Source organism: Telmatherina bonti (genome assembly GCF_933228915.1).
Source record: "Telmatherina bonti genome assembly, chromosome: 4".
NCBI lineage: Eukaryota > Metazoa > Chordata > Actinopteri > Atheriniformes > Telmatherinidae > Telmatherina > Telmatherina bonti.
The window spans coordinates 12439323-12467232 of record NC_136622.1 but is presented as its reverse complement, the minus strand read 5'-3'; the positions used below and the strand labels follow the sequence as shown (position 1 = coordinate 12467232).

At 42.0% G+C, this 27910-nt stretch overlaps 1 protein-coding gene across 1 annotated transcript; it reads left to right on the top strand.

The window, feature by feature from the left end:
* Positions 1 to 27661, top strand: LOC306755390 (carbohydrate sulfotransferase 11-like). The gene is made up of 4 exons (XM_079239756.1): positions 1 to 465; positions 20700 to 20776; positions 23830 to 23991; positions 26304 to 27661. The coding sequence occupies exons 1-4, from the start codon at positions 372 to 374 to the stop codon at positions 26985 to 26987; spliced, it is 1017 nt and encodes a 338-aa protein (XP_079095882.1). The 5' UTR covers positions 1 to 371; the 3' UTR covers positions 26988 to 27661.
* Positions 27662 to 27910: the final 249 nt, after the last annotated feature.

Below are 27910 nucleotides of genomic sequence, written 5' to 3'. Positions count from 1 at the left end.
AACGGGGGCGAGACCGTCGGTTAATTTCAGTTTCTGTTCGCTTTAACTGTCATGCCAAGTTGGTTGTAATTTAAAGGTTTTCGTGATTAAAAAAAAAAAAAAACTAACAAAATGACTTACATTGTTTAGGAAAACAAGGGACCACAGCGAGCGGTTCTGGATTTACGCTCCACATATGAACGTCTCATCACCGTGTCGTTCGCCTCTCTCTCGGTCGGGCTTCTGGGTCTTTTTTTTCTTCTCCCACAGCTAAATGAGTCACTCTTTTAGTCTTTCGGCTATCTTCCATCCTCCTTCGGGTGGTCTCGTATGAACCGTGGCGAGGCAACGACGAGGGGTCGGGGGCTCCAGCAACGGAGCCGGGCTTCACGATGAAGACGCCCCGGGGGGGACGTCTGTTCCTGGCGACATGCGTCGGCTCGCTCTTCGTCCTCCTCCTTTACTTTCAGAGCATCGCCAAACCAGGTAAGACCCAACACACATTAAAACATTCCTTACTTAACTACACCAGCCGTTTTGTTATGTAGTTAGAGTACAATATTTATGTTTACATACGCCATGAAATGATGGTAATATTAAAAACATTGTCCCTCATGTGGGCAGCGGTGAGCAAATCAAAGTTTCTGCAGGGACTGTGTATATTACACAATCCCGTACGTGTTGTACCTTCTGTGTAATATTTAAGTAAGGCATTAAAATGTGCTCTTCTCATGATAAATGTGTGTGATCTTAGTTGTGCTTGCTGCTGACTGATCACTTCAACACAAACAGAAAGGGAACACCTGTGTGTTTGTGTTTAATCTGCACGTGTGCAACATATGGTATAATGAAATGTGAATGAAATGATGTATGAATAAGCCCACTGTGAAGAGTGGAATGTTTTCAAAGACCCTTTCCTGAAGACCCCCAACCCTCCCCCCTCCTGTTCATTCCTCTGCTGTACCCCCCCTCCTGCTCCTCTTCTTACCTCGCCTCACTTCAAACCTAAAAGACAGATTGACCCCATCCGAGCTGCAGAATCTCATGTTGAAGAGCCCTTTCTCAGTCAGAGAAATCATCCAGATGATTGATCAGCGCTGAGTCTACTTTCTGAGGCAGAATGGCTCATAAGGATAAAAGAGAGGGTGGATCATCATTTAACAGCCTAGAGCTCTTTTCATTGCAGTTAGTCATGAAGAGAGAAGATGGTGACGAATGTCCCTCATTTTTTATGGACTGAGTTGGATCCGTTGATGTGGAGTTTACTTGTCAAGACACCAAGATTGGTACAGTTTAGTGCAACTTTAGTGAGACACTCCCCAGGTCCATAAATATATATACAAATAATACCTTGTAGGAAAAATTGTGCTGCAAGTCTGAACTGTCACTCCAGCACACTCCATTTAGGAAAAGCAATGTACCAGCTTTTATAGCTTGTCGGAGCCTGACACACAAACTACATGTTGCTTAACCTACAAGTAGCACTCTTCAGCACCCTCATTGACCTCCCTCCACCCACTTGCTGTATGCCCAAACTGCCTGGCTTGTTTAGGCTTGTCAGCTCCGGAGCGCCGGCAGTAAAAAAGAAAGTCACATAGAAAGCTGGTGGGAACCCCATCAGAGGGGACAAATTCACAGGATGTTTTTAAAATACATTGCTTCAGTGATTATTCTGTCTTTCTCAAAATATTCTCCCATTTGTCTTTCGTAATGTAATATTAGTTGATTCAGGATAACAAAAACCAACAATAAGAACTAGATTTAAAGTATAGACCCTTATGTTATACTGTCATTTATTTAAAGAGGGATGTTCTGATGAGTAGCATTAAAAAGTTTTAACAAACTTGATGATGTATGGACTGAAAAGTGGCTCCAGCATCTGGTAGTCATGACTAATTGTTCAGAGAAGTATGTCAAAAGATTAAAGTAATTAATGTAGGAAAATGATGATAACTTCCAACAGATTTTTATGGTGTACTCTGGATCATGCCAGGGATGCTTGTGGTTTCTGAATTGCCATCGTAGCTTGGAGGTATTTGCTTTCATTCTGTAATCTTTGCCAATATTAGAAATTACGTTCTACACTTGAGATATGTGTCTCCATCCAGCTGTTTTTCAACACCTGGAAGGTCGATTTTCCCAGTAAATCCTGTGAGGTTGGCAGAGTAACACTGCTGATGTCCATTTAAACTTGCCACTATTCCTAATCAGTATTTCTCACATGAACATCAGAGGTGTCTCAGCGCTGCGTTGGTGTGTGCTTACACACCGCACACATTAAGCCTGCATTGCAGAAAGGGCACAGTGTTGAAATGCCGACATGGCTGTTTAACATCTGACTACCCAGCTTGCTTGGTCAGAGGCGTCAGCGGTGGATAAACTTGAACTTTAACACCTCCCCTCCATTCCTCCCCTACTTTCACTCAACACCTATTCTTCGGCTCTTGGCTTCAAAGTCATATGTAAAAAGTCCGACTGCAATTGTTTTCACCAACCAATGAAAAGTCCAAACGAGCCGGGCGTACAGTATAAACACTGTACAGAATATACAGATCCAGGCTGGAGATGGTTGTTGTAACCTAGCAACAGTAAAGTGCTTATTTTATAATAAGCACTCTTTAAAAAATTAGGTCATGTCTGCTTCCAGCTGCCTAACATTTGAATATAAGATAGATATTTATTCAGCTCCTCTCCAGTCTTGTTGTCCACTGTACACAGTACAAACCCCAGCATGCATTCACGCTTGTGTTTTCTGTTTCATAAACAGTGTCACAACAAAATGCACTTTGTTCTGTAGCTCCTTTTTACATTTGCATCATTTCTCACCACTGCTGCATCATCTCTAATGTGGTTACCGGTGCCTCACTGGAGAACTAGCTGGAGCAATTTTGTAACACACTCACCAGTATATCAAGATGGAAGTAGTGAATGTTAGTGGTTGAAAACAAGCATCCGTTGCTCATGTTCAGATTTCCTCCAACCTCAATAAAAATTTAGTCTACATTGGGATGGAAACCTACGTAGCCGTGTCATTTAAGTAAGGTGAAACCACGCTAATGGAGACTTAGTTCTGCAAACAGCCCACATTTGTCTGTGGAGGCTGAGAGACTGATTCCAGTAATGATGGCTGATTTTGGAGGAATGAGTTGGTAAATCGGCACTGACAGTAAATAGCTTAGTTTTGAAGTTAGTGTTACATCTCTGTTCTGTTGTGGTAACTCACCCTGCCTTATGAATAATCACAACAACTATATAATAACTAATAGTAATAATAACTATATAACACTCTTTTTCTCTTTATTTTGCGTCCTCTGGCTTGTGTCTTGGTCATTACGTTGTTTTCCTCACCCCGGCTTCAGCCACCCTCCCTCAGACAGGAAAGGCAAGTAATGGCTTCGAGACAAAACATTGTGCAGAAAGCATTGCTATTCTCTATTTAGCACATAAATTCTTGTTTTTTTTCTTTTTAAAAGATATTTTCAACCATCATCTGATTAAAAAGATATTTATTTTTAAATTCATTCTACTACATGCCAATTAATTTCACTTAAGCATGTAAAATAAATCATTCATACACTCACCCCACTCTAACACACACATGCACACACTCACCCTGCAGTGATACATCTGCTAATTAAGGCTACTGTTAAATACAGGACAGGAAGCACAGTCTATATTATTGTTTTGTGTCCTGATTTTGTGTGTGATTTCCTGTAGCAACACCCTGGTCTTGGCACACAGGAAAGAAATATGATTCCTGTCCAGCAAATGATTACACACTCATTACTTAAGTCATGACAGATGCATTGCTCCATAACCAGCTAATTTATTTAGGAATTTAAGTTTGAGTTTCAGTTATATCAGCAACCACAACATGGTATGCTTTACCCTTGTGCCTGCCTTTTAGTGCTGTTTGCATGTGAATTATTTGCCACAAAAACCTTGTATCTTATTGAATGCCATAGCTGGGAATAGCTCCAGTGTAATTATATAGGGCATATACACAGTAGCTTTTTGATTCGAAAACTAGTCCCGTTTGCTGGGAAAGTCCACTTGGCGCATTCAAAATACCTTAAACAAATTCTGATCAGGATCAAAGAAGCTGACTAGAAACGCAGGTTTTGGTCTGTTTCAAGAGGCCCAAATACTGCAAGTGGACTACAAAACAAAGTGCATTGTGGGTTCAGCGCATGGCACTGCTGGTAAACCATTGACTGTATAAAAAGAGATGGATGGAGCCTCCGTGATTTCACCCAAAGGTTTCTGCAGAGCTAAATTGAAGCTCGGTGGGCGGTTCCTACCATCGCCATCTTGGCAGGGGCATGCGTGTCGTCTCGCTAGAAAAATACAAATATGGGCAAAGAGGTGGAGCTGAGAGGGGGGCTGTGAACGTCATGGTGGATGATTGACATCGAGCGAACTCCGAGCTGCCTGTAGCTAAGAGCTAACCAAGCTAACCCAGAGATAACAGGAGCTAACCAGCTAACGGAGGTAAGCGGGCTAAAGCTAAGTCATTTTGTTAATCGGCCTTAAAACCGCGATTGTTCCACGTTCTTATTTGAAGCAGGAGATTGGGTACCTGTCAATCAAAAAGACACGCCTCTAAATATGCTGAACTTCAAGATTAAGTAACTTTTAAACGGGCGAGTTAGAAAAAAATTCACTCCCCCCCACAGTTGTCATGAAGGTAAACCTGACCTATAAACCGAAAATGGATTTTTGAACCAGTCATCTTAATTTCTGCAGTGAAGTTGGCCTTTTTAACATGGGAGTCTCTGGGGATTTACTCTGTTTTGGAGCCCCTAGTGGATGAAGGGGGAACTGTAATTTTGTGCACTTCCGCATAAGCTTCAGTTTTAACCGCCGGATGTTACTGCTTGTGGTAAACGCAACCAAAACAAACATGCATGTGGGGCAATAGGTGGCTCTGGATGGGAGAAATATCTCACTGAGAAGACGTGGAAGAGTTTGATCAAAGTTCTGATAGAAATCAGATCAACCCAGACCACAAGGATCTGATGCAGCTCAATATTTTCTTGCATCTGGTGGAAAGTAAAACATGTTTTTTAAAAGGTCTGATTTGTGCATTATGAATGCATCTCGGTCTGGCACCCACCAACTGAACCAAGACCCCAATCAGACCCAGTCTAGCGGACTATCCTGATGTGAATACACCCATAGAGCAGACTTTAGGTATTGCATTCAAATTCATGTGTTTGCCTCGGACAGACCTGAATTCATATAAATGAGCTATGACTTAGTTCAGCAAGTTTAAAATTTGAAAATGTTGAAACTAAAAGTAGAAACTTTATTAGAAATGAGGCTGTCCTGTTGGGCTGCCAAGGTTCTTGTATATGGAAAGCCGATTTGGCAAGGTTTGTTTCAAAATGCATTCAAAATGCCGTGTTGTCAATGTGCTCCGAGTGCACACCCTGAAGATGCCCCAACACACACATGCACTTGGCCAAATTGGCCCCCCAGATTCCACAGTCCCACAAGATGAGCCAAAATGCTCCAAAACACACAGGGCTCTCTGCTACAACACTGCCTGGCAGCCAATGAGTTAATGCCTAATAATGAAGCGTCTGGACGAAAAAATGTAAACATTTTGTAGTACTGTAACATGTTGTAGATTCTTCATTAGAGAACAGCTGGGACGGTTCATTAAAATACTACAAACCACACTTAGGTCTGTTCAATTTTGGCCAGAAATATCTTCTGTCCTTTTCTACTCTTTTGAATTGAAATACAAGTAAATGTATTTTTGTGGACATTAATGAAGCTCGAGTTTACAATACTTATGCCTGTGTTTATTATTTGATTGCGTCATTCACTAAAATCCATTTTAAATTATTAAAACAGGCTTTTTATGAGCAGATATTATGTGATTAAAATGGGATTAATCCAGATTAATTAATTAGATTCATTCATTCATTTTGGTTCTTAATTGTTTCATTGGAATTTATGTTTGATATTTTGGATTTCATCCATCCATCTTCTGCCGCTTATCCGGAGTCGGGTCGTGGGGGCAGCAGCCTAAGCAGGGAAGCCCAGACTTCCCTCTCCCCAGCCACATTTGCCAACTCTGCGGGGGGGATCCCGAGGCGTTCCCAGGCCAGCCGAGAGATATAATCCCTCCAGCGTGTCCTGGGTCTTCCCCGGGGTCTCCTCCCAGAGGGACGTGCCTGGAACACCTCACCAGGGAGGCGTCCAGGAGGCATCCTGACCAGATGCCCGAGCCACCTCAACTGGTTCCTCTCGATGCGGAGGAGCAGCGGCTCTACTCTGAGCCCCTCCCGGATGACCGAGCTCCTCACCCTATCTCTAAGGGTGAGCCTGGCCACCCTGCGGAGGAAACCCATTTCAGCCTCCTGTATACGAGATCTCGTTCTTTCGGTCACGACCCACAGCTCATGACCATAGGTGAGGGTAGGAACGTAGATCGATTGGTAAATCGAGAGCTTCGCCTTCTGGCTCAGCTCCTTCTTCACCACGACAGACCGGCGCAGAGCCTGCATTACTGCAGACGCCGCACCGATCCGTCTGTCGATCTCGCGCTCCATCTTTCCCTCACTCGTGAACAACACCCCGAGATATTTAAACTCCTCCACTTGAGGCAGGACCTCACTCCCGACCCAGAGAGGGCAATCCACCCTATTCCGGCTTAGGACCATGGTCTCAGATTTGGAGGTGCTGATCTTCATCCCAGCCGCTTGACACTCGGCCGTGAATCGCTCAAGCGAGAGCTGGAGATCACGACCAGATGAAGCCAACAGGACCACGTCATCTGCAAAAAGCAGGGACCCAATCCTGAGGCCACCAAGTCGGATCCCCTCAACACCTCGGCTGCGCCTAAAAATTCTGTCCATATAAGTTATGAACAGAATCGGTGATAAAGGGCAGCCTTGGCGGAGTCCAACCCTCACCGGAAATGAATCCGACTTACTACCGGCAATGCGCACCAAGCTCTTGACACCTGTCGTACAGGGACCGGACAGCCCTTACAAGGGGGTCCGGTACCCCATACTCCCGGAGTACCCCCCACAGGAGCCCCCGGGGGACACGGTCGAATGCCTTCTCCAGGTCCACAAAACACATGTAGACTGGTTGGGCAAACTCCCATGCCCCCTCCAGGACCCCAAAGAGGGTATAGAGCTGGTCCACTGTTCCGCGACCAGGACGAAAACCACACTGCTCCTCCTCAATCCGGGATTCAACTATCCGGCGGACCCTCCTCTCCAGGACCCCTGAATAGACCTTACCAGGGAGGCTGAGGAGTGTGATTCCCCTGTAATTGGAACACACCCTCCGGTCCCCCTTCTTAAAAAGGGGGACCACCACCCCAGTCTGCCAATCCAGCGGTACTGCCCCTGATGTCCACGCAATGCTGCAGAGGCGTGTCAGCCAGGACAGCCCCACAGCATCCAGAGCCTTAAGGAACTCCGGGCGGATCTCAACCACCCCCGGGGCCTTGCCGCCAAGGAGCTTTTTGACCACCTCAGCGACTTCAGCCCCAGAGATAGGAGAGTCCACCCCTGAGTCTGCCAGCTCTGCTTCCTCATCGGAAGACGTGTTGGTAGGATTGAGGAGGTCTTCGAAGTATTCCCTCCACCGACCCACTACGTCCCGAGTTGAGGTCAGCAGCTCCCCATCTCCACTCTATACAGTATTGATGGAGCACTGCTTCCCCCTCCTGAGCCGCCGGATGGTGGACCAGAATCTCCTCGAAGCCGTCCGGAAGTCTTTCTCCATGGCCTCGCCGAACTCCTGCCATGCCCGAGTTTTTGCCTCGGCAACAGCCGAAGCCGCATGCCGCTTAGCCCGCCGGTACCCATCAGCTGCCTCCAGAGTCCCACAGGCCAAGAAGGCCCGATAGGACTCCTTCTTCAGCTTGACGGCATCCCTCACTGTTGGTGTCCACCAACGAGTCCTGGGATTACCACCACGACAGGCACCAACGACCTTACAGCCACAGCTCCGGCCGGCCGCCTCAGCAATAGAGGCACGGAACACAGCCCATTCGGACTCAATGTCCCCCGCCTCACTCGGGACATGGTTGAAGCTCTGCTGAAGGTGGGAGTTGAAGCTCGCTCTGACGGGGGACTCAGCCAGGCGTTCCCAGCAGACCCTCACAACACGTTTGGGCCTGCCAGATCTGACCGGCCTCCTCCCCCACCACCTGAGCCAACTCACCACCAGGTTGACAGCTCCGTCCCCCTCTTCACCCGAGTGTCCAAGGCATGTGGCCGCAGGTCCGACGATACGACTACAAAATCGATCATCGAACTGCGGCCCAGGGAATCCTGATGCCAGGTGTACATATGGACACTCTTATGTTGGAACATGGTGTTCGTTATGGACAATCCATGACGAGCACAGAAGTCCAATAACAAAACACCATTTGGGTTCAGAGGAGGGGGACCATGCCTCCCAATCACTCCCCTCCAGGTCTCACTGTCATTGCCCACGTGAGCATTGAAGTCCCCCAGCAGCACAATGGAGTCCCCAGAAGGAGCACCATCCAGCACTCCCTCCAAGGACTCCAGAAAGGGTGGGTACTCTGAACTGCTGTTCGGTGCATAAGCACAGACAACAGTCAGGACCCGTCCCCCCACCCGGAGGCGGAGGGAAACTACCCTTTCATCCACCGGGGTAAACCCCAACGTGCAGGCACCAAGCTGGGGGCTGATGAGAATGCCCACACCTGCTCGGCGCCTCCCACCATGAGCAACTCCAGAGTGGAAGAAAGTCCAGCCCCTTTCGAGGGTACTGGTTCCAGAGCCCAAGCCATGCGTCGAGGTGAGTCCAACTATATCTAGCCGGAACCGCTCAACCTCGCGCACAAGCTCAGGCTTCTTCCCCACCAGAGAGGTGACGTTCCACGTCCCTAGAGCCAGCTTCTGCAGCCGGGGATCGGACCGCCAGGGTCCCCGCCCCTTGCTGCCGCCCAGCTCACACTGCACCCGACCCCTACGGCTCCTCCCGCAGATGGTGAGCCCATCCCTTTCGGGCTGAGCCCAACCGGGCCCCATGGGCGAAGGCCCGGCCACCAGACGCTCGCTCTCGTACCCCACCTCCAGGCCTGGCTCCAGAGGGGGGTCCCGGTAACCCGCGTCCGGGCAAGGGAACATTCATGCCCATGTTGGTCGTCATCGTAGAGGTCGATTAGCCGTGCTTGGTCTGGTCCCTCCCCTAGACACCTGTTTGCCATGGGTGACCCTACCAGGGGCATAAAGCCCCCGACAACATAGCTGCTAGGATCTTCGGGACGCATAAACCCCACCACGATAAGGTGACGGCTCAGGGAGGGATTTTGGATTTCATTACCTTAAAATTTTAAATAGAGTGTTTTCTGTCCATAATATACAAAAGTTATTTTGCTTTATTTTTCTAAAGGTTAAAAAAATATTCAGTTCATATTTATTATTTGTTTTTTTCCCTTTTTGTTTTAAAAATTAAAAAAAAGGTATAACTACTGGATCGTTAAGGAGTATCATTAGTAGTATCATTAAACCCTTTGTGATACCCATCCCTAGTGGGAACAGCATAATGAAAACAATGATAATAGATACTTTTATTTTTTACTTTTCCATTTCTTCTGGTCATGGTTTTGTCATCCATTGTGGGGTTTTGCTGTTTAAGCTTATAGTTCTAACTAGAGCATGATCCTATAAGTTTTATAATCGCAGCTCAGCGTTTATTCACACAGTCATGGCCTCAGACATGAACTGCTCTCACAAATGTATTCCCTTTAAACAAATGCATCGATATGTGGTCATTCACAAATGTTTAAAATCAGTTCTCTCTGTCTTGATAAGTATGCAGAGGTTCATTTTGAAAACCAACTCTGCTTATCTGAGAGAGAAAAGGAGAAAATACCAGATAGGCTAGAGAAAAGTTGACTTCAGTGAATTAAACCCCTGTGCTCAGTTTCCCACAGGTATCTCTGCTTTCGATACCGCATTTTTCTTCATGACATTAGATCTTAATTTAGATTATTTTTTTCTGTTTTGACAAGCTGTCGGCATCCCCGGTGGTCGGCATATTAGTCCCCATGTTACACTGGTGTTTTCATCCATTGGTAGCATGACCAGCCATACCTTGACAGTGTCCCTGCTCCCCAAGGTTTTGTGAAGTTTGTCACTAAATAAATTATTAAAAAAGAGACACGGCCACAAACTGTTGTTTTAGAAAGACACTTTTATGTCCAAATATGCAAAATAAAACTTAAGATCAGAATTCATGGCAGCAGCTGTTGTATGGAAATGAAGACTTGATGATTGAAGAAGTGTTTCCGTCACTTCTTAATCCTTTAATAAAATTCCCTCCCAGCATTTATGTAAAAACATTACTGACATTCTGTTGATATTTCTAAAGCTCCGGTTTCCAGTCAGCATCTCTGTGTAAATGCATCCAAACATCAAGAAAAAATAGTTTCTTTTTCCTCTCAGTCGTGCCCTCTCATGTTCTTGCTTTGACTCAGCAGAGATTCAGCAAAGCGTGCTTTGATTGTATGAATGAGTTACTATGAAAAGTGTGTCAGCTCTGTGTACCATCGTTGTGTACAGCATGAGCAGTTGTAAACAGTGGAGCGTCCTGATAAGGGAAATCCACTTACGCTTGCAGTTAAATTGACACTTCCTGAGCAGTTTGACACAGGAAATCCACCAGCAGTAGCAGAGTAACTGTAAAAAAAACTTAAGATATATGTGCAAAAAAAGTTAATAAACAATATGAAAAAGGGACAAAGTATTCTTAATGCTGAGTCGACTTCCTTGAAGTATTTGAAAGAGCAGAACCAGGACATGAATATTGTTAAGTCATCATTTCTAAGGCAAATGATTATTTCTGCACCAGCATTTTCTCTGTTCAAAGAGCACGTGCCGCTACATTCATCAAAGCCAACTCTTCCACTGCATTTTGACAGGCAGCTGTACATGACTGCATATGGGAGGGTGGAAAAAAAATGCGTTTCTCAGCTGTGCCAGACAATAGCAAATAATCTGATTAGCAAGCGGCATCACCAACAGGAACCTGAAAGTCATCAGATCTTCAGCTTCACACACCTTCTTTCACTGGAGCGCTCAGTCAAAACTACAAGCATATTTTCTGACCGAACCCAAGTTTCATTTAAAAGAACTAGTGAGCTGTCTGTGATGTTTCTTTTACAGTTGCTTAGCCAAACATTCCTGAAGCTTTATACTGAAACATAAAGACAGTGCACTATTTTTCACCCTAATGTATGATGCACATAAACACACTGAACATAAATGTGTATCAACAGGCGTGTTTGCATCACCGTAACGATTCAGAAGCGGAGATATTGCAGTCCTTTTAGCTGCTTGTGTGCACACTGCTACCTGTCTGAAATTGATATTGAAGCAGTTCTTGGGAAATAATGTTTCTTAGGTTTCTCTCATTACCCACAACTCTGAAAAAATAGCTGATTGCCACATGCCACACCTGCTGGCTGTTTGTTCTTCTTTATCAAAAGTACGTTAATTTGTTAAACATGACCTGTCTTGCAAAGCATTCAGACTCCTGGCATCTGGCCCTTTTTTTTTTTTAAACCGCTAAATTCATACACATTCAGAGAAATAAAATACTACAACATAGATGGATCTCTATACAAAGACAAGATCTAGATGTGCATGTTTTAAAGTTTTACTATATATTTAAAAGTCTTGTGCAGCCCACAGAATTTCCTGTGTATGAAGTCTTAACTAAAGCTGCACTGGCACATCAGCGCAGTCTGTTTATATTGCATAGCACACATTGACACTTTCCATTGTTTACTTAAGCCAAAAATAATGGCAGGTTATGCTCATTACTATGCAGAAAATTAAACATGATTAATAAAGATTAAACAAAATGCTCCAAATTGTGAAAATCTTTTTAACAGATACCTAAAACAATGCCCTGCACCCTTTTAAAGAAACAAAACAATAGGTCTACCACACAGCATAACTCTACACGAACATCTAAAAAGAAAACATCCTGAGGCTTTCCACCCTCAAAACAACAAGACAAAAATGAAAGTGTTTATTACAATGAGTTATTGTCTATGGTTGGTTGGTTTCAGTGCCTGAGAATGTCATTGTGTGATAATATGTCACGTTAAAAGCAATGTTATGCATGACTCGACATAGGCTTAAAAATGCAGATGCTTGTATAGCAAAGCTACCATTTCTTATCACGTTTGAAAGCTGTATGTGATTTGTTTATGCAAATGTGAACAAAGGTGCATTTTGAATTTTATATTTGTTTAAAAGGATGGCCTTCAGTGATGATGAAAACAAGATAGTCAGCATAAAACCACTGTTTCGCACTCCATCATTCAACGAGGCTTCCTCCTTGTATGTTCTAATAAATCCAATACACCTCTTTCCCAGTGGCACATTTTTTTCTTCTAAAATGAAAAACTCTGTGCGGTTGTGAAAAAGTCTAGTTCAGCTTGAGTCAACATGGTGGACAGAGAGAGACATGAACATGCATGGAAAGGTTATTATAAATGAAGCAGTGGTCTCCGTGGAGGCTTAATTCCTGCAGCTTCAACTCTAGCATGGTGTACAGTAGGGCTGGGCGATTTGACCAAAATCTCATAGCACGATATAGCTTATTTTATATCCCCATAATGATGTACATAACGATATGAAATAGTTTGAGTAATTTTGTCAGTCATCAGTTATGTGTCTAATGTGCTTGGTAACGGCTACAGTGATCTCCTTCCATCTGGGGGAACTATGGCCGTATGGCGTTTTACGGGTACATACCCGTTGCAGCGTTTACATCTGGAGTTTATTATGAGCGCTTGATGCTGTTTTTGCGGCTTTTGCTTGTTGACTTTATTCTTTATTCTGATTTTTGTGCAGGTGATAAAATGAGTTAGTTGTGTCTGAGTCCGTTGTTGGGACTGTGAGCTAGTCTGTTGTCGGTTCCACGTCAGTCATTTTATATCCAAATCACATCCATGCGACAGAAATGTCCCCTCTTCTAGAAACAAGCTCATTGGTTTTGGTTGGCTGGTCATCTGTTTGTGAATTATCCTGCTCTGAAACAAGCCGTCTGCTATCGTCTTCCTCCATGTTTGTTTATATATTGCAGCGTGCATGCCGTAAAGCCCATCTTGACATAAAATACTGCTGTGAAGCACCTTGTCGTGGCGTAAACGATAGAGCCTCAAATGAAACAATAGACATTTTCTATCGGCCAAAGGCTATATATCATCATATCGCCCAGCCTTACATGTATCCTTAAACCCCACAGGTCTGCAAAACAAGCTTCCCGATCCCAAATTTATGTAGTAAGTATGCTGAAATATTATGCTAAAATTATAGTACATAAACTCTTCAATGCATTAAGTTAATCATGGCTCTCCAGCACCAGAGTAAACCACACCATGCTAATGTGATAAATGTTTATCTGATAAATTACTGCAATAATACATAAAAGAAGTTAGTTACACTGCTGGTTGTCATTTAAAAACTTGCATCTCAGGGCTGCATAAAATGTGCAGAAGGAGAAAAAAAAGAACCTTGTTCTTACTGTAGTTGTGACATGTGGCAAAACCATTTGTTTGTTTTGTAATATGGCAAAATTTCACGATTGTGAAGGGGTAACCGAAGTGAAATTTAACTATAGAAACTTGAAAAGATGTTTTCAGCCATTTGTATTTCTGTATTATAACTTATAAATATGGATTTATTTTATCTTTGCTTTGGATAGTTGCAGTTGGGACAGGAAACATTGCAAAAGAGTGAGGAAGTTGCATGGTGCAAAGGCCCATCATTTGGACAGCAACGTCTTGATTGCCACATTTACTTTTACCGCAAGTCAGCAACGCATCCCTTTCCTTTTATTCAGAGTAGAAAAATTCCTCTTTTTTTAAAAAAATGAACTTCACTGTAACTGTTAGAGGACATAAAGACTGGCAGGTAGTCATTTATCCCCAGAAACCTTCATTTTCACTACGCTGTGCAGGGTGCAAAAGCTCAAAGCAACCTTTAAAATGAGCTTGAATTATCTCGTATTTATACAGTTGTTTATAATTACTCTAACTGGTTAGGGCCTCACAAATTGCATGGAGCCTCTTCCTACATGTCTAACCTAAGTCAACAGGTAATCCATCAAAACCAAAGCCTTGTACTGTTAGAAAGAATTAGAACGGGTGCTGCAGATATGTTTCAGGTCAGCTTGAACTCTGACGTCATGTTAAGTTACAACTCTTCCATACTGGGAAATGAGCTGGTTGATATCATTAGTCAGTAACAGAAACATTTGTCTTTGCACATTTGCTGCATCAGCATCTCATCTGTATATCATCTGTATAATATTAGAAAGCTAAGAGCTCATCTACAAGCTAGTTTTTAGTGATTATTATCTAATCAGATTATGTAGTTTCGCTACCACCGCCGCCTTTTAGCCTGTAGATCCCATCAAACATGACGTCTTGTTACTGCTGCTCTCTCTATTATCTCTTTCTGTCCGTACTTTAGATGTTTTTTTTTATTCTCATTTCCAAAGTGACAGACATGTTAATGAACCTTAATCGGGGCACAGCAATTTTCTCACTGCTCAAGAAGACTTCCATGACATTGTCTTCATAAAAGCAGGCTTTCTTTACAAGTGTAATTAAGTTGAATTGCACCTCTTATTATACAGGATATTTACCTTCCTGATGGCACATAATTGTCTGCACATTGTCTCATACCACTGAGGAACAGGGGTTTTTCTGAAGGGAATAAGGAAAGGAAACTACTTTTACTTTTACAAGGAAAAAGATTGGACAACATTTACTAAACACACAGCGAAAACATACGAGTATAGCTCTTAAACTTAGTGACTATCCCTCAGCCAATTGATTACTCATAAGAAAGTGCTGTGTGTTTACAGGAGTAATGGGGCCTTGTTTACCTCTGAACAAAACATCAGCATGGTTTCGCATGCCTGACACGTTGTTAAACCAGACATGTGAAGGTTCAACATGGTCCTGTCTGTAAACGCCGCTCTAACAGCTTGTGTTGTCACTTCCTGGGTCTGAGAGGAAACTGTGGTTATCTGGTGCTTCTGAAAGAACACACCAAATAGAAAAGATGTGGTTTAGCAAGATCAGAGTGGAGTAACCTCCGCTTGTATTTTCCAACAACAGAGAAAATGTTGATGTGAGGGTGAGTGGGGGGTGAAAACTTTGACATTGTATATATCAATCAAATCAAATCAAAGATACTTTATTTATCCCTTTTTTGTGATCAAATATTTATTGACTTTTGTAATATAACAATTAAATTACAGCATGAAACAAACATATAACCAAATAAACAAACAAGCAAACAAGGTCCAGGACATTACTTACAAAAATTTCCATCTGTACACGACAAAATAATACAACATACAATCATACAACAAAACGCAAGCATATGGCAAACACGCATGCCTTATACTAAAAGGGCTTTAAGATCAGTCACAGTTCGGTTCCAGAGCTCGATAGTTTCTTCCTTCGCATTATGCGTCCGCGCTGTGGATAATTCCAAGTAAGCCACATCTATAAATGTTAGTACCCACTGACGGTGAGACAATGAGTGTGGAGGTTTCCATCTTGTGGCTAGCATCTTTTTTGCAGCAGTCAAGCCAGCCAAAAAGACTCTTTCTTGCATTTTACGACATTTCAGCTGAGACATATCATTGAGGATCAAAACCAAAGGCGAAAGGGGGATATCACAAGACAGCAAATTAGAGAGACTATTCCTCACCTCCTCCCAGAAATATGACACACCTGGGCACTCCCACATCATGTGAAAATAAGTTCCTAATGAGCCCGTATGACAGACAGAACAGTTTGGGTCAGCCTTCAGCTTCATATTGTAAAGTTTACGGGGTGTCATGTAGGTCCTGTGACTAAAGTTCAGATGAATCTGTTGGTGATCGGGGTTCTTGGATGAGTGTAATACAGAGTCCCATACTGCTTCCCAGTCAAAATCTTGTGGAATATTAGGGATGTCCGTTTGCCAACAGGAATCCAAGTGTAAAGGAACATAAACCATTTCTAGAATATAAACAAACAACTTAGAAATAACACCTTTTAGTCCACTGGTGCAATTAAAAAACCTAAGGAGAGGATGTTTTTTCAGTGGAACCTGCCAAGGTACCCCATAGGCTTTCATGGCTGATCTTAACTGCAGAAAGAAAAAGAAAGTGGAGCACTGTAAGTTAAACTTAACGCACAGATCCTCAAATGAGAGCAGGCCATTTTCACCGAATATATCGCCCAGGGAACGTACACCTTTATCGAACCAATGTCTACACTCAGCGTGTTTAATACAGCGTTTATCAATAAGAATACCTTCCATTATTAAAGATGGGGGAATAAGGATTCCAATTAGACGTAATACCACACGCTTTCTCTACAGAGCGCCATACTGCAATGGTATGAGATAGAATGGGACCATGCAGTGTCCGGCATTTCTTCAGAGGAGTGTTTGCAAATAATAATTCTTGTAACTTTAATGGGTATGCCAAAGATTCTTCCAAACACCGCCAAGCCACATCCACTGAACTGTTAAACCAGGTGACCAATGGCCGTAGTGTAAAAGCCCAGTGATACAGCCTGAAGTTGGGCAGTGACAAGCCTCCTGCGGACCTACGACGTTGTATTGTGGACAATTTCAAACGGGAACGTTTTCCATTCCATATAAATTTAGTGATGACTCTTTGCAATGCAATACTTTATTTATCCCTGAGGGGAAATTCAAGGTTCAAGTATATGAAACGCATGGTAGCAAGGTTTGCTGCTTATCACCAGACACAAAGTTTAGCTTAGCTGTTTACTATTAGACAAAATTCAACATTGACATGGTCACGGTGGTTTCTTTTATTTATTTAAGTTTTCCAGGTTATTCTTGAATATAGAAAATCCTAAAATAATTGGGCTACCACATCACAGGCCTTAAGTTTCATGTAACTACTGAAATACAGGTTGATGGAGATACAAACATATATTAGAAATATTGTTGCATATGCACACTGGAATGTACAAATAATAAGATGAACACAATTAACAAAATTGTCTAATTTTTTTTAAACAGGCAATTTTATTTTAAAGTTGCTTGCTAAACGAAGCTTGTCGCAATGAGCAATAAGTGAATTATTCGCACAATCAGAAAAAATGTGCGCAAAAAGTGTGCCGGATGCGATCATTTTTATTTGTCTTTCTTTTCTCGTGTCACATTTGTTTCAAAACATATTAACTAAACACGGCAATAAAACAAGTTTCCATCTGCACTTAAAACACTGCAATTTTCCCTGCTGTGAAAAAATACCTGAACAAACAGGCTAGCTCCAATCCAGTCCATGATCACTGAGGTGTTTACCCGACAGATTAAATACAACCGGGACATGGTGTAAACATTGTGTGCACTCAGACTGCATGGTTGGTAAAGCCATGCTGCTCTTTAATATTGTTAAAAAGGAGACATTTTGAAGAATATTGCAAACATTTCACAGCCAGTAGGAACATATGTTCTGGATGAACATACATGTTACAATTTCACAACTTTCCAATGACATGAAAAATGACATAGTGAAGGCGATCAAAGACATTCAATTTTACCATTCTACCTCTGGTCAAGTTTAAACATTTTCTCTTATTTGAGCTGACCATAGACTGTGTAAATGTGTTACATGGTGTTTAGAGACCATATGTTCCAGATAACCACATTTAACACCAAAACCCCAGGAGAAATCCTGATCTGTTTTAGCAGACTGGGGACTGGATGATCATAAACTAGTTTGCACATCCAGCTGAATGTTCTTTAGAAATGAAAGTATGTTGATCTTTGAAAGGGTGTATTGCATTATTATGACTTTATTGTTATTTTAGATGGAAATGGTCTCAAATTGACAACAATAAAAGCTTAGCGCAATATTATCGTCTATCGCAATAATTTCTGAAAAAATTAATCGCATGGCATAATTTGTTACCGTGACAGACCTCTGCTAAACCATCTATCTGGATTATATACCTCTGTCTTTGTGGGCTGAAAAGGTTTTTATAATTGTTTTACTTTAGCTGACTATTCGATTAAATCTATGTTAAAGAACTGTAAGCCTGCATAGATAAATTGTTTTCTTTGTGCAACAATACAAAATAAAGAAGCATTTATACGTGTTTATCATAATTATCAAATAAGTTGAGCATTACTTTGGGCAAATAGCCAACAGAGTTCTCATGGAACAGAGAAAAACTTTATTTTGTTTAATCCAAATTTACTTAACTTTTAAAAACTTTTTTTTGCTGATTTCATCTCAGAAAAGCTTCTCGTTTTCTGCATTTGTCTTTGTTTACCCCAAACTTCTCACCAAACAGGACATGTGATACTTTCTTATGAAACAACACACATCCTACTTATTCTTTCCATGGAACTATCATGAATTTTCTCCCTAATAAAAACACCAGACACAAATAGAAATTAATGATTCTCACTCAAGTTTCTGCTATTGTTCTGTTGCGCTTTTGTTATTGTTACACATTTAATTCAGTTATTTAGGGCAAAAACATGTAGAACATTTGACATGTTAAATAAAATGCTTGCTTTAGTCTTCACAAAAAGTTACTTTCAATATTTACAGCGTTGACATTTTTTTCTGAATTATTTTTGTTGACTAATTAAACTTTTTCTGTCAGCTCTTCAGCATATCAGCAGGAATGAGACGTTTAAATGCTTCCTATTTGTCGTGCGCATGTTACAACCACATAAACCATTAATATGAGAATCACATTTAGTCTTCAAATCAAACTTTATTCATAAAGCGCTTTTCAAACAAACAGCACCGCAAAGTGCATACATGATAAAAAACTATTTATAGAGAAAAACAACAGGTCTCCACAGAGGAGAAAAACCCCCACGAGTCTGTTGACCTACTTTCTCTCTTCGTGAAGAACCGTCCTGAGTCTGCAGAAGAACCGTCTGCTATAGATGTAAGCTAAAGCCTTTTAAACAGACAATTCAGAGGCCTGATTCTCCCTGACCTTTCTGACTTCCCTGCATGTCTCAGGAATGTTGCATAACTTTTATTTTTCTTCATAATGCCAAAATGCTTCTACCATATATCTGAACGCTTAATTAGGTACTAAAAATAAATAGTGTGCCTCCAAACTTCTCAACAAGTATTTGTGTTTGCCTAGGATTCAGATTTTATGGAGTAAAACTTCCAAAATAGTCCGTAAAGATTGGGATATCTGCCACTTGTGTGTTTGGATGATGTGGCAAAGATTTCCCAGAGGAAGTTGAGGATTTTCTAATTCATGTGGACTCACACAGAGAGAACTAACAGGAACGGGCTGTATCAACACCGTCTGCTCGGTGAGAGTTTCACTCTTAGATCCTCTTGTGCTGCATGTGTACTACACATTTACTGAGTCACTGAACTTGTTCTCCTTTTTGTGATTTATGCTTCTTCAAAGTGACAGGAAGCTGTTATGATTTACAGCCCGAGTTTAAGCTTGAACAAGTTCACTAAAGGCTCGTCTCATGTTCTTCATAACCTTAAAGTTCCAAGATGTCACAGGGATTTATTGAATGTGGATGCCATCTCAGAGCAGTGAAACATATATTTTATGTGATTAATGCAAACCCAGAAGGCACACAGCCTCTCAGCTCTGACTGGACTCCATGCTAGGACAGTTTGACACTCTGCCTCGCATTTTATAGCTGATATTCTTTCCATGTGAAGGTATGGAATATTTTTCATCATTCCATAAGGCTCTTTTCAAGCGGTTTCCCTCATGCTGGTCTACATAAACCCATTTCCTTCTTCTTTCTTCCATTGTCTCACTCAGCCTACATTGTTTAACTGCATGTGTGAAACAATCACCGTTGTTTTTTTTGTGCCTTTAGCTACAGACAGAAACTGCTTACAGCCTTTTAATAAGAGCAGGAAGGGAGGACGGATGGCAGCAGTGTGATGAAAAGATAAGATAAATTTATTAAGGGTGGAAGCAGGGACGAGAGGCACGAAGCACAGCGAATTAGCATGCGTCCATTTATCATTTGGTTGCGTAATGTTGAGGAAATTGAAAGTAGGTGTTCAACCCATTGGTTTGATTTTGTACTTTGTTCTTTATAATTTTCTATGAACACATAAACTAATCCTCCTGAAGGGGAAAACACAAATCTTACAAGAGATGTTAAGAAAATAACATCAACAAGAGAGAGTGAAAAAGACAAGTGTAAAGTATCAAAGGCGAAGTGTGTCAGGAACACGCCGTTCCTATGGAATCTATAAAGTAATAGAGGGAGGATTTTCCTCATCATGACTAAATCAGAGCAGCGAAGCCGTGGAAATTTGGCTCGGAATGAAACTACATCTAACTGGACATCTTTACAGTGTAACATAAGTCTGTGCAAATACATGACACACATTTTAAAAACTGCCCTTTATTTGTGATTCACAGTAATGTGGTTAGGCTTAACTCAGCACTGACCGTGTCGGCAACGCACCCGGGGTGATAATTCATCGGAAAATACACGCTTGTTCCCATAAAACACACAGCATGCACAGATTTATTGTTGTGTTAAAACGTATCTAATAAATTCTGTGGAAAAAGTGTGAAATGAATTGGAGCTCAAGCTCTTACGGTGATGCAGACATACACAGTATTGTTCCACTCAAAGGTCTTTGTTGAATAGTTGGGTTTCTTAAAAGGTTCTCTGTCTTTACTGTAGAACCTGCCTTGAAGACGGGAAGCAGACCAGGAAAAAGCCGGAGAAGTCCGCTGCAGACCCTCTACAAGGGAGACCAGGTGAAAAGCAAAAGCACACACAGCTGCAAACTTCATGACCAGTTATTTTGCCGTCCTTGGTTGGAAATTTTCAGAAAACAGGTATTTTCTTTCTGAGCCAAGAGTTGCCACCCAAAAGTCTATGCAGGTAGAGCCAGCAGCTGTCCATCTTGAGGACAAACAGCCTTACTTTTTCTAAATGTCTAAACCAGGGATGTCAAAGTCAAATACACAGAGGGCCAAAAAAACAAATTGGCTATAAGCCGAGGGCCGGATTGGTTCAATGTTTATTAAAACATATTGAAATTATTGCACGTAGTCTATTGAACCAAGACCTAACACAGTGTATTATTTAATGATTAAATGAATAATCGGGAAAACATTTTTCAGCAGGCACACAGACAAGAACAAACTGCCTTCAAAGAAAAATCACATGTCCTGTACATTAAATGAATAAAGTAATATTTTCTTATGGCTCTGTCAGTAAGTTAAAGAGAAAACATTTTCAACAGGCAAACAGCAAAAAAGCAATTTTCCTTCAGAAACAAAATAAGTTCCTTATATCAAGATAAATGCATAAATGAAACTGCATGCATTATAAACTGAAAATGCAATATTATGCTGCTCTATTATCCTACCAATTACTGCTTCAAATAGTAAAATGAGAAAATATAGAATAAATCAAATCAGTTGTATTCTTTCTCATGGCTCTTATCTGCAGTTTCCCCTGAGTCCATTAACTGAAACATAAATATAAATGAATAAATAAAATACAATAAAATAAAATGCAAAAATATATGGCACACAGACAAAACAATACTTTCTGTGTGTTTGTTAGACGTTTCATGGTGCCTTCTTAGATTGTATTCTTTCATTACAGTCAAACTTTCTCCACACAGAAGACACACATGTTTGCCATTTACCTCAGTGAACATGTACTCTGCCTCCCACCTAGCTTGAAACCCCTTGTTCTCAGCATCCACCTTCGGTTTAGCCATTTTTTGGGGAGGAGGTAGCTGAAAGTTGACATCTGCTCTGACTGCTAATGAATGATGAAGCCGAGGTCCGCTTGCTGCGCTGCAGTGAGTTCGTGGGTTACCGTTGCATTGTGGGAAATGTAGTATTGGTGCATGCAAAACACCAGCGGGTGGCTACAGCCTGCGGGCCGGTTCTAATACTAATCAAATATCATCCCGGGGGCCATAGATAATTCATTCGTGGGCCGAATCCGGCCCACGGGCCTTGACTTTGACATATGTGGTCTAAACACACCAATCAGGACTTGTGAAGAGCAGTTTTTACCCTTCATGCACCAAAGTTTTAAAAATAAAATGGTAAGGCGGAAGAAACAAGTTTCTGATGGAAGTAAATTCATCAGTTTGTTATTATGGCAACACAGGTTGGCAGCTGTGATTGATTCCATGAGTTACCACTGGTTTCATATTTATGTGTATATATAATATTAAAGATAACGTGAAACATTAAACCAGATGGAGGTGAGATGTAGTGCAGATCCTCTGTCGAAAATAAAAACGGGTTTGGTGTTTATGAAATCTAGTTTCTAAAATACCCAGTTGTCGTATACTTTTTTTAAGTACACCCAGCCGCCATCAGAGATATTTATTGTGCTACTTAGACCTCTGCTGCTCCCACAGATATTTCAGCGCTACGTTTTCCACCCCTGTTCCCTCTGCCATGTCCAGAAACAAGGTCCCTAACCTCGGTTTGGGTGAAGCCTTGGTTGTCATCTCCCACATGAAGTGCTTCAGGTACAATCTTATCATGGACTGAAGCATCATGATTATTAACAGAAACATTATTTTCTCTGGACGACCAGTCGTAATCCTCAGGTAGCAAATATTTCCCAGCAGAATCAGAGATATCTCAACACGCTGCCTGCTTCCTCTGTAATCCATCTCTGCATCGCAGGCTCGTCCGCATTGTATGGTGTCTTCTAGGGGTGGGAAAATCGAAGCGAAAAATCGAATGTCGGGATTTTTTGATTGGCAATTTTAAATTTTTTTATTTTTTTTATTTTTTTTTTGTTAAAAAAATTTTTTTTTCAAATAAAAATAATCTAATGTAAAATTTTAGTCATTTTTCTTGTTTTTTATTGATCTTTTTACTCATCTTGGGCGTTATAGCTGCAGAATGATGGTCTGGCTACTGTGTTATTTTTTCCTAATTTAAATCAAGAAAAATGACGAGCAAAATAAAAGGTTTTGTACAATTTTCTTTGTTTTTAATCGACAAAAATCAACAATATCGAAGAATTGTGAGAATCTCAATTAAAATCGAATCGGCACCCAAAAAATTGGAATCGAATTGAATCGGGACAAAAGCATATCGTCACACCCCTAGTGTCTTCCAAACATAATTTCTTCATAAACTGTGAGTAGACCCCCACCCTGGCGTCCCCCTGCCCCCTCCTCCCAACTGGATTACACTGAAGGTTCCCATGTTTCCCTTCTAGTGATGAAAAACAGGAAAACAGGTCTTTTTTTCTTTCAGGAGATGTGGCTTTGTGTTGGCAGCAAACACTTTGACACTTAAAGGTTTTCTATTACATTCATGTGAAAGAAATGTAATAGCTGTTCACTCTTATACTAATAGTTCACTATTAAACATGTAATAGAATACATTAGAACAGTGTAATAGACTGTAGTAATGTAAGTAACCCAGTTAACTCAGCAAAGAAAGCTAACACTGTGTTTTCTGATGTCTTCAAATGCAAAAATTGAATATCATTGTCATTTTTTCTGAGGTTTGGTGACCACAGCAGCATTATCGGCCATAGTCATATACTATCTGTGGCATATTTAACCAATAGATGTGATTGCTCAAGCTTGATAACTAACACAGCACTTAAACTGCAGCTGGAGCTTATTTCCAGCTATCATAAAAGCTGAAGTGTAAACAGAAATGTCACAGAGACCGAATAGTTCGAGTTCAACCCCGAGAATTGAAGCTCTAGAGACAGCTTGTCTGCGGCACTTGTTTTAAAAGATTTCTATATTTTTCCTTTTTTTTTGGTTCCTGTTTCATCCATCCTGCATCGTCTTCATCACAAGCAGCTGGAGCTGTCGGCAGCTCAGAGGTCCCTTCAAGGCCGCAGGGAGCTGTTGGAGCAGGCATGCCTGAGCCACACGAGGAAGCGCCGGGTGCTCTCGCCTGAGGACCTGAAACACCTCATTGTGGATGACAAACACAGCCTCATTTACTGCTACGTACCCAAGGTTGGTTACCACGAGTTTAATCGGTGCAGCTGAAATTCCAGATGAGAGGTTGGTGGAGATGACTGCGAGGGTGGGAGTGCAAAAAAAAAAAAAAAATTAAGCACACCAAGAAGATGCACATATTCAGCCACACCTTTAGAGAATGTCACTACCCCAGATGTTCATGACCAAATAAACATCCTATAAAGATTTAAGTGTCATAAACAAAAGTATGGAAAAGTAAAACTCCGAATAGTTTCTTCAGTCAGTTGTGTTTACACTTGCAGAGAAAAAGACAAGGTCTGCATGAGGCCATTTGGTGCAAGATGTCTGCATGTGTCTGTCAGAGCAGCATTTAAATGAGTGTTCACCACAGCAGTCGTCCTGAAAACACTCCCAACTAAAGCTGGGATTTATTATTCTGCCATAAAACTGCTTTCTTATCAGACCCAGCCTCGTGCTGGCCCAGGAACTCTGGGGCTGCAACGCTTATTAGGACTGGAAGATCAATTCAACATTAAAATGAAGATTTTTACTTTTCAAGACTATGAAAACCATAAAATGCCATGTTGCTGTTGCCTGCCGCATGTTATTAACGTAACACACATTTCCCTGACAGCAACATGATAATGTGTTGAGAGAAAGGAGCGGCGGTGCTCCTCTGGTATAAAATAATACAAGATGTTTGAGAGAGATGCTCGTTTCCTGTTAAGGAAGGTTGACTAGATCGTCTTAATAATATAGAAGGAATAATAATCATGATTATAATTTGGTCATATTGAAATTACTAGCAAGCATATCTAATTCTACTTTACAAGGACTACAAAGCTACAGTCTGGCAGAGGGAAAAAGCTACTTTGAGTTAAAAGGGATGATCATAAACTCATCACTCACGAACCATTGTCTGACGTGAAGTCACTGTCAAACACAGTGACAGACTGGGGGGAAGTGGACGGAAAAAACGGCTGGTTTCTCCAAGCAAAACTGGACTCATGCAAAACTCACCTTAATCGGTAAGCAAGGAGAGTAGAAGACTTCTATTGGAGACCTGGAGAGGTCTGTAAGCCACGGCGTCATGCACTGACTGTTAAATCACAAGCAGGATCAGTGGTAATGGAGGGGCTTCAACAGGGCTGAAATCAGGCAGATGTGTGTTTGGAAAGGATGCATTAAAGCTAAATATAAGATTATCCTAGAAAAATACTTGCTTCATCATACTTAGCCTGTGCTCAACTCTGAGGATTACAGCAGGCCGGTCCTGCATGCCGTACAGCCAGGGGAGTCAAGACCTGGGTGGAGCATCACCACACCAGTAGCTCGTCACGGCCAGCTCAATCTCCAGATCTGAACCTTGAGGAAAATCTCTGAAATTATATCAAAAGGAAGATGAATGGCCACAAACCACCCAGCAAATCTAAGCAGATAAACTTCTTGCAGTGTCGTTGAAAGTTGCCCAACAGTAGTTAGTCCCTCAGCCATCCCTGATCTGATCTGTGTGGCTCTTCATCTCAAGCCACCAGACGCCTGGGATGCGCAGCATCTTCGCTTTCCAAGGACTGTGCTCTTCTGGACTGATGTCTGATTCTCTCCAGGTATCGGTTTCAGACACTTCGCCAGTATGGGAGAAACACGGCTCCCAGTCCTCTGATGGCCACAGGTGCTACTGTTAGCCTCACCTTCCAGGCTTTCTCCAGATCCTCCATGAGCCCTTAGTATTAGTTCTTGTTCTCGTGTTCCTTTTTACCGATATTTAGGATCGCTACATCAATCACAATGGCTTTTTTCTTTACAAAGGTTTGAAAACTTGCTAAACGTTGTAAAAAAGTTAGGAAGTCAGTAACAGTGTCCACAGCAGTGGCCGAGGTTTTACTTCTGGTAATTGTCCAGATTCATCTTGCTCATTGGACCATTTGGAGTGAATGAGATAGTGACAGAATAACAGAGTTTAATGTAGCAATATTGTTCAATCAAATCTAAATCAAAATTCGGGACATTCAGCAGCTTCAGGGGTGAAGAGAAAAACCTATACGAGACAAAACTAAAACAAGCAGAAAGCTCTTCCAGCTCTCAGAGGCATGAAGACGTTCGCTCCTCTTGCTTACGTTTAGAGTTAATAGCTACAGTATGTGAGAAGAAATAAAACACCTGTATTGAAGTTCTATTATTTCTGATGAATCTATAATATCGTCTGTTAAATGTTGTTTTTTTTATTTCTAATGTCATCATTATACATTGACATAACTGCGCAGGTGGAAAGCTTAGCATAGCATGATACTGGAAGCTGTTCGTCCTGTTGTGTCGATTGACGCTGTTTCTTCTCCAACACCTTGCAGGTAGCCTGCACCAACTGGAAGCGTGTCCTCATGGTGCTCACCAGTGACGGCCGCTACACTGACCCTCTCTCCATTCCTGCCAACGAGGCCCACGTTGCAGGTAACCTCCGCACGCTCTCGGAGTTCTCAGTCACCGAGATAAACCAGCGCCTTCGCAGCTACCTCAAGTTCTTGTTCGTGCGTGAGCCCTTTGAACGGCTCGTGTCCGCATACCGGAACAAGTTCACGCGTAGCTACAACACGGCCTTCCACAAGCGCTACGGGACCAAGATCATTCGCCGGCACCGGCCCAATGCCGATCCCCAAGCCCTGGAGAAAGGGAACGATGTGTCTTTCCGGGAGTTTGTCCAGTATCTTGTTGATCCGCGGACACAACGGGAAGAACCTTTTAATGAGCACTGGGAGCGGGTGCACACTTTGTGTCATCCCTGTCTGATCCACTACGACGTCGTGGGAAAGTACGAGACCCTGGAGCCAGATGCCCACGCCGTGCTCAGGTTAGCCGGAGTTGAGGGGACGGTTTCATTCCCAACATCTGGCAAGAGCACCAGGACGGATGGCGACATGGCGTCACACTTCTTCAAGCACATCAGTCCTTTCTACCAGAAGAAACTGTTCAACCTGTATCGCATGGACTTCCTGCTGTTCAACTACTCCACGCCAGAGTATCTCAGGACTCGATGACGAGCAGAAACGAGACGACAGATATTAACTTTCATGTCAGACTGCTTAGCTGTGATAATTTTGCACTTTTTTGGTTTCCATGGAAGTTAAGCACGTATCCCTTCGTTGTGTGATCCATCACAAGAGCAGACTTGTCTGCGATTCCAAAGAAAACAAACGTTTGTGGCGTTTAACTAGTTTTACATGTCGCCGAACACACCGGTGACTGGAATATGGAGATGAATCCAAAATAGTGCCTGAGAAGACTCTGATCTGCTTAACATGGACAACATGGATCTGCTTCTTTGTGTTTGGTAGAACAGAAAGCATAAACTCTTCACAGATCCGATCTGTATTTATTTCTGCCTGAGTAAAAGTTCCCTTTGACTTTAGTTGGCGACGAAACGAGCCTCGCCAGCGCTCGTGCTGCGCCCACTACCGTGAAGATCCTACCGTTGCTTTTCTCTTGTGAGAAACAATGAGCCGTAAATGAAAGCCAGACTTCAGAGGAGCAGGTTCTCTTCTCGCAGGTGAATGTGCTGACAGCAGATTTTTATTCAGAGCACCTCATCACAGCCTTTTTATTTATGTCTTTCAGCACAGAAAGTATTTATTGTTATACAAAGTGAGGTTGTGGACTCATCAAGTGAAAGTAATTTATACCAGAGTAAGAGTGGACATTAAACTGCATGGAAAGTTTCTTCCTGGCTTGTTTTTTTTTTTTTTTTTTTTTTTACATTTATGCTAACTAAAATAACCCTCTAGACAGCTTTAAACTCCTCGCCATGTTGGAAAAAGTACATGCAGAACTGATCTAAATCATTATCTAAAACCATCATTAACTCTCCTTCAGTTCATTGCAAGCTTCTTGGCATCCCTCGTCTATCACTGTCCGCATTTAGCTCTGGGTAGGTAGGCTGAACAAACAAGCACATAGCTGTGGT

Coding starts and splice junctions, on each gene's coding strand:
- LOC306755390 (XM_079239756.1), top strand. CDS start 372: ATGAAGACGCCCCGGGGGGGACGTCTGTTCCTGGCGACATGCGTCGGC. Junction 466..20,699: donor TCAGAGCATCGCCAAACCAG/GTAAGACCCAAC, acceptor TCTTTACTGTAG/AACCTGCCTTGAAGACGGGA. Junction 20,777..23,829: donor CCCTCTACAAGGGAGACCAG/GTGAAAAGCAAA, acceptor CATCACAAGCAG/CTGGAGCTGTCGGCAGCTCA.